General features: G+C 45.6%; 1 protein-coding gene across 7 annotated transcripts in view; it reads left to right on the forward strand.

Moving 5' to 3' along the window:
- The first annotated feature begins 10,491 nt into the window (after nt 1–10,491).
- LOC147117789 (solute carrier family 12 member 7-like) overlaps nt 10,492–12,268 on the forward strand; it is a 257,428-nt gene continuing 255,651 nt past the window's right edge. For 4 of the 7 annotated variants that reach the window (XM_085989063.1, XM_085989064.1, XM_085989067.1 and 1 more), the window contains exon 1: nt 10,618–10,849. In XM_085989063.1, the coding sequence (XP_085845189.1) occupies nt 10,754–10,849 (96 nt within the window). In that variant the 5' untranslated portion in view covers nt 10,618–10,753. Of the gene's footprint in view, nt 10,850–12,268 lie in introns of all 7 variants that reach the window. The other 3 variants (XM_085989066.1, XM_085989072.1, XM_085989073.1) reach the window with 2 other exon arrangements.

Here is a 12,268-nt window from a genome sequence, read left to right on the forward strand (position 1 = left end):
TCCCAGGTCCTGTCCCCGATCACCCAGAAGGGGAGGAGCCGGAGGTCCCAGGTCCTGTCCCTGGTCATAATGAAGCCGAGTCGGAGGACGAAGGTCCCGCCCCCGACTGCGGCGAAGGGGAGGAGCCGGAGGTTTTAGATCTTGCCCCTCAGTGTAGCATTAGAGAGGTGGCGTCTGGGGGCGGGGACTCTCAACCTGGAGTCCCAGGTAGCAAAGAGGTGCCTGCCACTGACCCAGAGCCTAGGGAGGCAGAGCCTGTGGGAGGAAGCCCACAGCCGGCAGTCATGGGGAAGCCACAAACTGCAGCCAGGGCCAAAACTCCAGCCAAGGGTCCGACCCATGAGGAAACCTCATATGTGGTGTGTGATGAAATATGCCATTCATCACTCATCTGTATTCTCTGTGTGTGATTGTGCCTGTGACTGTGGTTTAGTTTCAGTTTCATTTCCCTTACCTCAGTTCCATTTCCTCACCTGTATTTTATTGTGTGTAGGGCTCCGCCCATACCTGGCCTCTACTTAAGCAGGCCCAGCGTGTCTCACATCCAGTACAGCCGACCTCTGGATGGGAGACACTTCGAGGTGCTTGCTACTGACCCAGAGCCTAGGGAGGCGGAGCCTGCGGGAGGAAGCCCACAGCCGGCAGTCGTGGGGAAGCCACGAACTGCAGCCAGGGCCAAAACTCCAGCCAAGGGTCCGACCCATGAGGAAACCTCATATGTGGTGACCGTCAGACGGTCAGATAGAAAACCACAACCGAAGAAGGTCTGGTCGCCGGTTTTCACAAAAGGAAACCCCCGTAAGAAAGCTGCGGGAAATTTAAACAGTCCACAGCCAGCAGCCACAGGCTGCCAGGGACTAGCAGCTGAGACTGATGTGGGAACACCGCAGGGGGAGGCCTGCGACAGTCCCCGCAGATTATAAGCTGGCCGTCCGGAGACGGGCGGCAGATGTACATAGATATATATAGTTTTGGAGAATAAGGTTTAGTTATTGTTATTTTAGAATGAATGTATAAGGTATTCCATTGGATTGTTTTGTACATTGGATGGTTTTGTATTATTGAAATAAGATTATGTTACGACTCTAGGCGAGTCTGTACATTGTTTGAAGGTTTGTCTCCAATAGGAAATGTTTTCTCAAACTTCGTTGTTCGGAATGAGGAAAGTGCGGGCGAGGTACACTCCTTAGCAAGGTAAATTACGGGGAAGGTCAGTTGGGGAGGGAACGGATTTGTGCTCACCCAAAGACATTTTATGATAAAAAGACGATTGAAGATGCTCATTGTATCACAGGGGGGACTGTAGGATTCGCAAAAATCCATGAAATACAGTATACGGGTAGGGCCCCTGAAGTGGCCACATTGTGAGAACACAGAATGGAGTTGGCAGTTCTCATGGCCCAGTTCAAAAGGACACACACACAGTACCTAACAGCAGTCTGAGTCATCATCGATTAGAAGAATCCAGAACCTTACTGTTTTTGATATTGTAATGTGGTTACAGCAGTAAACAAAACTATTAGCACCTGGAGGTGCACTAATCGCTGGCAGAGCGGTAACCGATCTCAGAAACTGCTGAGCACACACAAACGGAGGGACACTAAACGGATTCCCATTATGGCAAAGTGGTAACTGATCTCAGAAACTGCTGAGCACACACAAACGAAGGGACACTAATCGGATTCCCATTAGTTCGATTTGCGAGCAGTTAAAATTAATGTGCTTGCTTTTGTTAAAGCAACCTTAACAAAGGAAAACGGTTGATTTGGCGCCAAGATTAGGGCCAGAAAAGAGTATAACCGTTCAGGTAAATCGTCAGCAAGTCAGTCTAAGATTCGACCAGAGTAAGGAAGACTCCTCCGGAGACGGTTCACACCGTGAAGTCCAAGTCCAGTTACCATCAGGAGTTCGAGGACCGTGCGGAACAGAAAACGGCTCGAGGATTTCGGAGGACTTCCAAAGTTTGTACAGGAGAGCGAGTCCAGGAGCCGGTCCCAGAAGGAAGGTCGGAGGTCCCGGACGACACCAAGTAACAGGGTCCAGAAGCCGGTCCCATAAGGAAGATCGGAAATTCCAGACGTAACAAGAAGTACCAAGGTCCAGAAGGGTTTTGAAATTCTGGTGAATATAAAGGCCCAACTCTACCTAACTGACATAATTGAGGTATATTCAGTAACGGGAGGGTTTGTAACGTTAAGGGTATTTGTAAGTCAGGAGTGTGATTTATCCCTCGATGTGTCCGTGCACTTCCCTTACCCCCGCTTTTAGCTTATCGCTATTTTAGAACTGTTTATATGCTTTAAAGTTATTTTTCTCAGTGTATAATTTAGTCCTCTGTGAGAAACGTTATTTTTCATCTGCATTTATTCTTGCCATTTTTCTCTGTGTACATTCTCTTTCAAAAATAAAGATCGTTTTGATTTAAAACTCAATCTGTCTCATCTGACCATTTGTCTTCCGAGTCACGAGTTGGGCCAACACACAAAGGTTGTCTGGCAATAAGCCCAGTGTCTAGAACCGTGAGGGGGGAGCGCTTCGAAACCGCTCACGAGTAGTGCAAAAATCAAAACCGATTTAGCACAACCCCTTACATCACCACCACCTTCTCAAGGGAATTAGGGTTTGGCGATAAATGCTGGTCTTGCCAGTGATGCCCACATCCCAGGAATGAATTTAAAAAAATCAGCTCTGCAGCGAAAAGTACCTTGCTCTTGACCGTAAGCCAACAGCTGTGATGTAAACCAAAAAGTCTGCTTTAGAAGGCATGTCAAGAAACTCACTGTCATGAATCTTATCATGACTTATGAAGTAACACTGGGTGGCCAGCTGGTGGCGCCGTCCAGGGAGTATAAATACTCGGGCGTGGGCCCAGCTTGCTCAGGATGTTTTCTGTAACCAGGAACTAGTGATTGTAACTAGAAATCTCATGGTTTTGAAACAGTTGATTAAAGCCTTGTTTTATACTCAAACCAAGTGCTCAGTAGTCTTTTTACATCAAGTTAATCAACTGAGCCTGCTCCACGCTCTGAGTGGTCTCGGGAACAGACGGCGACGACTCAAACTGTAGAAGGGAACTCGGACGAAGTAATCGATCCATCATGGAGAAAGTACTCAGACTCGCCCATCTCGACCTGGACCCGAATTCACTTACAGCTGCTAAGGTATGGAAACACTGGTATTGTACCTTTAGCAACTTCCTTGAGGAATGTGGTGAGAATATTCCTAATAAGTTATGAATGCTTGCCAACTATGTATCCCTTCATATGTTTGACTATATCGAAGACTGTGTAGACTATGACGCCGCTATCCAAATACTACAGCAACTATATGTTAAGTCCCCAAACAACCCTGCCCTAGAAGCCTTCACTGATGATGACCCTGCCCTAGCGGCATCTTGGCAATCTGGAAGGAAGTGTTTCTTCTGTGGAGATGCATTCCACTATAGGAAATTTTGTCCCGCTCGTAACGCAGTCTGCAATCATTGCAGTAAGAAAGGTCAGTTTTCTAAGGTATGCCAGTCAAGAGCCTCTGTTAGTAAGAAAGGCCACTTTTCTAAGGTATACCGGTCGAGAGCCCCTGTTAGTTTTGCAGCTACTATCTATAAAACTGCTCCTCCCCCAAGAGCCACTACTAAGGTTACAGCTGCAATCTATAAAACTGCTCCTCCCCCAAGAGCCACTACTAAGGTCACAACTGTCGAGGGTAAAACTGCCCCTTCTCCCATCACAGCTGTTTTTCCCCAAAGCCTGTCCCATGCAGCCACGAAGGTTTCGGTAAATGGACACATTTTGAGTGCACTAATCGACTCATGCAGCTCTGACAGCTTCATTAGTGAGCGGGCTGTCAGTAAGTTAAAACTGCGTATTTACCCCTCGGACAGGGAAATTGCAATGGCTCTGACGACACTGACCACCAGCTCTTCCGGCTTTTGTCTTGTCGACCTTATTCTCAATGGCCGCACTTATTTCTCCACCCCGCTCGGGGTGCTCAAAAACCTATGCAGTGATGTGCTCCTGGGGCAGGATTTCCAGAAACAACACAAAAGACTCACTTTCGAGTTTGGAGGGTCAAAGCCGGTGCTTACTATTTCCAAAGTACCGTTTTGTGCGCTTTCGGCGGCTTTGCTCAACAAGCCCTCCTTGTTTTCCAATCTTTCCAAAGCCCATAGTCACTAAATCACGATGTTTCAGCCAAGATGATCGATCCTTTATCGAGGCAGAAATCTCTCACCTTCTAGCTGACGGTATCATTCAGCCATGTTCATCTTCCTGGTGGGCTCAAGTCGTCGTTGTTAAAAATCCTCTGAAGCAACACAAGAAACGTCTTTGCATCAATTACTATTAACCAGTATACCGACCTGGATGCCTACCCACTACCACGCATCGATGACATGGTCAATAACCTTGCCAATTACAAGGTATTTTCAACTTTTGATTTAAAGAGCGCATATCATCAAGTACCGTTAAAGGACTCTGACAAAAATGATACGGCCTTTGAGGCCAATGGTCGGCTTTATCAGTTTTGTCGACTTCCATTTGGGGTCACCAATGGGGTGGCCGTCTTTCAACGGGCAATGGATAGCCTAGTCAAACAGGAGAACTCAATGGACACTTCCATATCTGGATAATATCACCATTGCTGGTCATGACCAGAAGGAGCATGATGCCAACCTCCAGAAATTTTTTGACGTTCTCCGTCGTCGTAACTTAACCTTAAATGAGTCCAAATCTGTGAAATCAGTACCGTCAACATCCTTGGCTATTGGGTGGGCAACGGTGTCATCAAACCGGATCCGGAGCGACTTCGTCCGCTTCAGGAGCTCCCTCCCCCTACGAATCTTGGCTCTCTTCATCGGGCACTCGGCATGTTCGCCTATTATGCGAAGTGGATATCCCACTTCTCCGACAAGATCCAGCCCCTGCTTCACGCGAAGTCATTTCCGTTGGAGGCAACGGCTATTTCAGCTTTCAACCTCCTCAAGCGACAACTGGAAAAAGCCACACTTCGTTCCATCGAAGAAAATCTTCCTTTCATGGTCGAGTGCGATGCATCGGAGGTGGCGATCTCAGCTGCCTTGAATCAAGGTGGTCGACCCGTGGCATGTCTGTCCAGAACTTTGCAGGGTAGCGAGCTCCATTATCCTCCTGTTGAGAAGGAGGCTACGGCCATCATCGAAGCAGTACATAAATGGAGTCATTTTCTCGTTCATCGCCATTTCACGCTTATAACCGATCAGTGCTTCGTGACCTTTGTGCTGGATAACCGGAAACGCACTAAGATCAAGAATAACAAAATACAGCTCTGGAGGATGGAATTGGCCGCCTTTGGCTACACCATACATTATCGACCTGCCAAAGAGAATGTGGCCCCGGATACCCTCGCGCGTGCATTCTGCTCTTCTATGTCAACTTCGACTCTTGCGGATCTTCATACTGACTTATGCCATCCTGGCGTTACCTGTATGTTGCACTTTGTGCGATCTAAAAATCTCCCGTTTTCTACGGAAGATGTGAAAAGAACATGCTCCACCTGTAGAATTTGTGCGGAATTAAAACCGCAATTCTTCCGTCCGTCGGATGGCTCGCTCATACACGCTATGCAGCCTATGCAGTGACTCAGCATTGACTTTAAAGGGCCATTGCCTTCCTCAACGCGAAACACCTACTTGCTTGCTATGGTGGACGAATATTCATGCTTTCCCTTTGCTTTCCCCAGTCCCAATATGCTTACTTCCACAGTGATCAAATGCCTCGATCAGGTCTTTTCCCTTTGCGGTACGGCCAATTTCATCCACTCTGATCGGGGTCCCTCCTTCATGTCAAGCGAACTCAAAAGTTATCTTTCCCAACGGGGAATCGCCACAAGTAAAATGATACCGTATCATCCCATCGGTAACGGACAGGTTGACAGATACAACGCTATCATTTGGAACGCTGTTCGTCTTGCACTGAGGTCATGCAACCTACCAGACCAGCAGTGGGAAACTATGCTCCCTGACGCGTTGCATTCCATCAGGTCACTTCTTTCTACGTCCACCAATGTCACTCCTCACGAGCGATTCTTCAGGCTCCAGCGTCGCTCCACTCATGGGACATCCCTACCATCATGGTTGGCAGCTCCCGGCCCCGTGCTGCTCCGAAGATTTGTCTGATCTTCCAAAAACGATCCCCACGTCGACAAGGTAGGTTAATCCCACTTACGCGCACATGTGGTACCCTGATGGCCGGGAGTCCACCGTTTCACTCTGAGATCTGGCTCCCTGTCCAACCAGTCCCACGGACCCAACTGGTAGAGGAACCCATGGTAATGATGCTGACGCTCTGCGCTCCTTTGAGGATGACGCCCTACCTGGGACATCGAGAGATCTGCTGGCTACTCCACCGGATCAACTCGGGGAGCTGAGCGCTTCCCATGGGATGGCCACCCAAAGCCAGGACGCCGGTCAATCCCCGGCTACCAACCAAGATGACGCCAGCTCTGCGCCTGTGGGGACCCGCACCCGGAGTCATGATCTCCCCAGTCTTCCGCAGGTCGATCAAGGCGACACGGGCCCCGTCGATCTACCAGTACGGACCAAGCGACCCAGGGACCAAGACACGGTCCGAGGAGACATGCCTTCCAGCCACAAGCGAAGATCTAAAAGACTGCACCTATTCGTGGTCCACCTAATCCACTAGAAGGAAGTCGTCGGACTTCCAAAACTTTCAGGCGGGAAGGATGTCATGAATCTTATCATGACTCATGAAGTAACACTGGGTGGCCAGCTGCTGACGCCGTCCAGGGAGTATAAATACTCGGGCGTGGGCCCAGTTTGTTCAGGATGTTTCTGTAACCAGGAACTAGTGATGTAACTAGAAATCTCATGGTTTTGAAACAGTTGATTAAAGCCTTGTTTTATACTCAAACCAAGCGCTCAGTAGTCTTTTTACATCACTCACTAATGTAAGAAAACTACTAGGCACTTGGTCTAAGCGTTAAACAAAGCTTTAATCAACTGTTTTACAACATGGAGGTCTAGTTGTGTCCTTCACTAGTTCCTGTTAAGAACGTCCTGCGCAAGCTGGGCCCGTGCCCAAGTATTTATACTCTCCCTGGACAGCACCACCCGCAGGCCGCTCAGTATTATTTCATAAGTCTTTCTTTCATGAATGACTGATTCATGTCACTCACTAAGGCAATCGAGTGGGTATTCAAGGGTGCAACCAGCAGCAGCTGATTCCTCTGGCTTCACATCAATGTCACCTGAATCATGTCACCTTTAGTGATGCCCACTTTGCACCAACACTTAGTGGTGGTCTATAGAGTGACCTTGATGGAGGTACCTCAGAGCAGGCAGAGGCCAGAAGGTCTACTGAAACTCTGAAGTCCAACTGCGGTATCTGACTGGCACCATAGTCCACCATTTAGCACTTGAGATGGATGTGATACCTAACCTTAACATTTCTGATGATGCCCATATTACAAGGCTGTTGAGGCTGACACACCCAGTGCAGTACTGAGGGAGTGCTGCACTATCGGAGGTGCTGTCTTTTGGATGAGACATTTAACCGGTGACCCATCTGCCCTCTCCTGTGGACGTAAAAGATCCCATGGCACTCTTCAGAGAAGAGCAGGGGAGTTCTCCCCGGTGTCCTGGTCAATATTTATCCCTCAACCAACACCACATTATCCAGTCATTATCACATTGCTGTTTGTGGGACCTTGCTGTGTGCAAATTGGCTGCCGTATTTCCTACATTACAACAGTGACTACATTTCAAAAGTACTTCATTGGCAGTAAAGTGATTTGGGAATTCCTGAAGTCGTGAAAAGCACTATATGAATGCAAGTCTTTCCCTTTTTTCTTTTTAAATGGAAGCATCATCTCTCACCAGCCATCTACACGTTTAGATCCACAGCAGTTTCTTCACTATAGATGTATCGCACTTTGGTATTGTGACATTTTTCACCTCTACATCCACCCATTGTTAGCCTTTAAGTCTTCCACTCCTAGTTCTTGTCAACGGGTAACTACCTTCTTGTCTAGCAGTGGGTCACTGACTGGCAGACTTATTGGGCATACTTGTCACAACCAGTGCAACAACACCTTATCCACAGCCATATGGGCAAGCTGCCATATGTGCTTCTGATTGCCATCTAGGTGCTTGTGCTTTTCATTCTTCAGCAGCATTGAGAGAAAGTGTTAATATTAATTTGTTTGGCAATCTCACTCTATTAATCTCTATCTTCACATGAAAAGGCCTACACACTGCCTTGTTTTTCACAGTCATTTGTAATCCATCTATGAACCACCTATGATCAGAAGATCATATATGTACAGCACAGGGATACTTGGGTAAAACCTGTTAAAGTGAACATCTTGAATAATGATGGTTTGACTTTAATAACCAATACTTTATCTTAACTGATCTTATTTTATGGGTTTCTACACAGTACAAACCAACAAAGAAAACTATTTGTATAATGAAAAAAAATTCTTATGAGATATTTTGTTATACATGAGTTTGATTTTGATTTTTCTACTGTGTTTCTTAGCAACAATGTTGTAACATAATGCAATCAGTTGGAAATCTTGAATTCTTGCATATTATTTGGAACCCGGTTGTCTGTATGAAGTAACCTCGACCTTTCAATTGTCGTGTTAGTCATCTTATGTCTGAATACTGCATAGGACTGGAAAAAGCATTTTGGTGTTACTGTAATTGCTTCCACCAGAAAATCAACAAACTGTACAGGTTGCAATATTATCTCAACTATAGCAGGAATATCATTGCTCAAGATTGGCTAATACAAAAGTTCTGTTTCTGTAATAAAGCACAAAACCATAGGTCATCCAACCCTAGTCATTCAATCTCCAGGTGGATTGCTAGTTTTCTTTATGTTGTTAATAATTGGCATCTGCACTCCATTTCATCAAAGGTCATTTCACTAGAGGCATTACTGCCTGTTGCATTTGTGTGCCCAATAAGTCAAGCAGCTTGCTGTATGTATATGGGGAGTCAAGACTTGAGGGGCTGAATGGCCTACTCCTGTTCCTATGAGTGTAGTCTTCAGTTGAAGCAGGGTTAGAAGGTGGGGGATAATTGGATTAGAGTGTGTAGCCTAATACGGGCCAAATTTTAAAGTCATATATTCTACCCTTATTGTATTTCAGTTATAAATTCTTATGTCCACATTTATAATTAAGAACTGTTTATGTAATGTGTCACGCTGTAATTACGCCTTCCTGCCAGTGGTGGCACTGCAGCACCTCAATTGGGGGAGGCTGTAATTACAGCCAGACAAGTTTACATAGTTAGTTGTGGGCATAGTGATTTACAGAAAAAGTTGACAGGCAGTGCACACAGATGCAAGTTATGTATATTGCAAATATAACAGCTTCCAAAGGAACCGATTACACCTCCTGTAATCCCATCTTTATATGATATATCTGAAATCAACCTGAAGCTGAGTCTTCTGATGTGTCTGTGGTCATCTACGCTAGTTGGAGTCTCCAATTTTGTGGCCGGGCCTTCCATGTGTCCTGCTCCATCACCCAGCGTGGACCCCTGATCTTCCTGGCCAAACCAAAGGAGAATAGGAGGGACAACCAAAAGTTTGGTGAAAGAGGTCTGCAGAAAGTGAGCACTTCCATCCACCATAACCTAACATTAAAAATGAACCATGGGAAGCTATGTCCACACATGGACACCCATAATTCCTTTGTTGTTAACCTCATTACAACCTACAATGACTAGGGTGGGGACTGGAGTGCATCATCACCCAGGAAACAAAATTTTAGTTTTAAGTTGTTAAGTTTCCTTTAATGTTTTTTGTTAACTTGCAGTTTATTGTTTCCACCAAAAAAGGTACAATGACTAGGGTTACCAACTCTGGGTGACTATATTCCTTAAGGTTTCATCACATGACCTCCTGCCTACAACTGCCCTGCCCCCCTCGCTCCCACCATTGGTCGCCCAACACGTTTATCCTCACATAGAGCCAGTTTCCCCACGCCAAATGAAAAGTGCAAAGACCGAATTGGATGATTCTTGACTGTCAGTCAAACAGCTTTGTTCAAACAGAAATGTTCAAAGAAAACACAATTTTTAAAATACCCCTATGAATCTTCTCCCGGTAGTTGCTTGTAGCAATGTCCAGGAAAAAAAATCTTCAATTCCTGGAGACTCCAGGACAATCCTGGAGGGGTGGCAACCCTAGCAATGAGTGAAGTTGGTCGTCTGACTCCGGTCTGCTAGCTGTACATTGTAATTCAGAGGCTACAGCTTCAACTTCTGCCTGAAGGTCACATTATCTGAGGCACACAGATTCGTCAAATGTCAGTCACTGGGAGTGACAGTCACTCACTTTGAAAGGCTTTTTGATACATGTCACAAATGAAAAGGGAGCCGCATGTATTTAAATATATAAACAGCATCTGTTTCAGACTGGAGACAGAGAATGAGACGAGGTACACGTGGTTAGGTGTAATGGTTTTTTGTAATTGAACAGCCCAGGTTTGAAGTTAGCGCTGGTTGGGAGGTGGAGCCCGGGACAGCGCAGAGTGTATCAGCAGTCGGTCGGGAGTTCTGCTCTTCGCCCCGGGCTCAGAATCCACTACTTAACGGGGAAAGCGGGTCTGAGCACCTCCTCCTCCTCTCTCACACGGACAGAGCTGCCGACAAAGAAGAACAACTACCCCGTCCCCGGCATGTCCCAGTCCCAGAGGTTTTTGGTCACCGCTGTCCACAGTCGGAGAGACGGGCTTGGAAGCGATGGCATGCAGAATGGGGATAGCGGCGGCAGCAGTGCCACACATGGCGAGAGCACCGTGCCCATACTGGAGTATCTCCGGGAGCCCAACAGATACGGTAAGAAAGCCATACATAAAACCTTTAACAGAAGGGGAAACCGGCTTCACTTTTCCATTGTACTATGAGTAAGCCAGGCTCTGGCTGCAGGATAGTTTTGTAAGCGCTTCCTTGTAAGCAGTATGTTTGGGTTGCTAAATCTCTATGATAGCAGTTTAATTCAGATCTGAGTTGTATAGCAGCTTTGGACTTGCGGAATAGAGCAATTTTGGTTTGGAGCTTCAGTGTGTGTGCGCGCATTCCACTTGTAAACAAGTGCTGGAGACGTGTTTAGATTGGCCATCAATACACCAATAAAGTCCTGGTTAATAAGTTTTTTTCACCCCTTTTCTCTCTAGTTTGGTTGATTGGCAAACAATTGAGCTGTTGCACTTGTGATTTCTCCCCCCACCCCGTTTCTGTTGTTTGGCACTTTCTTCCCTCCTGTTTTAACGTTTTGCCTGCAATCCATTGTTCCTTTTCTCTTCTCTCCCGTTTTGTTTTGTTCATTGACATGGATATTTGGCCACAGAGATTTTTTGTTGTTGAGTAGATAGCAACTCTGCCGTTTTCCCCCAACCTCTTGGCTGACTGCTCTATTTTTGATTGGTCCTGAGCTTACAGTACTTAATACTAAAACATTACTCAAAGCCCTTGTTATTCTACTTAGAATATTTTCCCCCTTTCTCTCTAGTTTGGTTGATTGGCAAACTATTGAGCTGTTGCGCTTGTGACTTAACCCCCCCCCCCCCCGATTTGGCACTTTCTTACTAGGCCTTTGATTAATGTTTTAATATTCACATGGCTTTGACGTGATGTTTAGGGGGAAAATAGGAAAGGGCACCATTTTGAATTGCTATGACTTTATTATAGTATATAGGTGTTTGCTGATTACACTGTAAAATTCAGTGTATACATGTTGATATAAATTGCCATTAGAATTTAACACCGGCTGCAGTTGAATTCCATAAAGTCACACCAATAGTTTTTGCAGATTGTTTAAAAACCTGCATTAAAGGTGGTAATATATTCTGGATTTTACAGCATGTGGCATCTCTTATTAAACTGCCCTCACTGCAACAGTTTGGGAATTGCCCTAAACCAACATTTTGCTCAGTTGCATTAGGTTTAATGACCTGATCTCTGGATTACATTTTTTAATCGCTCCTGTGAAATTCCTTGGGATGGTTTACTACGTTACTAGGTGCTATATAAATGCAAATTGTTATATAAACAAAGTGTAAAATGTTTAATAAAAGTATAAATGCAAATTGTTATATTAACAAAGTGTAAAATGTTTAATAAAAGTGCACAATAGGCAGTAAGTAACGAGGTAAAGAAAACAACCACATCATAAATAGTACCTGCTTATATTTTAAATATCGCTTTTGCTACTTTTTAAGTTAGTGATTCTCGGGTTAAAATTTAAGCCAATTTCTG

This window comes from Somniosus microcephalus, chromosome 5 (assembly GCF_052327205.1).
Source record: "Somniosus microcephalus isolate GS21.2 chromosome 5, FLI_Smic_1.0, whole genome shotgun sequence".
In the NCBI taxonomy this organism is placed as follows: domain Eukaryota; kingdom Metazoa; phylum Chordata; class Chondrichthyes; order Squaliformes; family Somniosidae; genus Somniosus; species Somniosus microcephalus.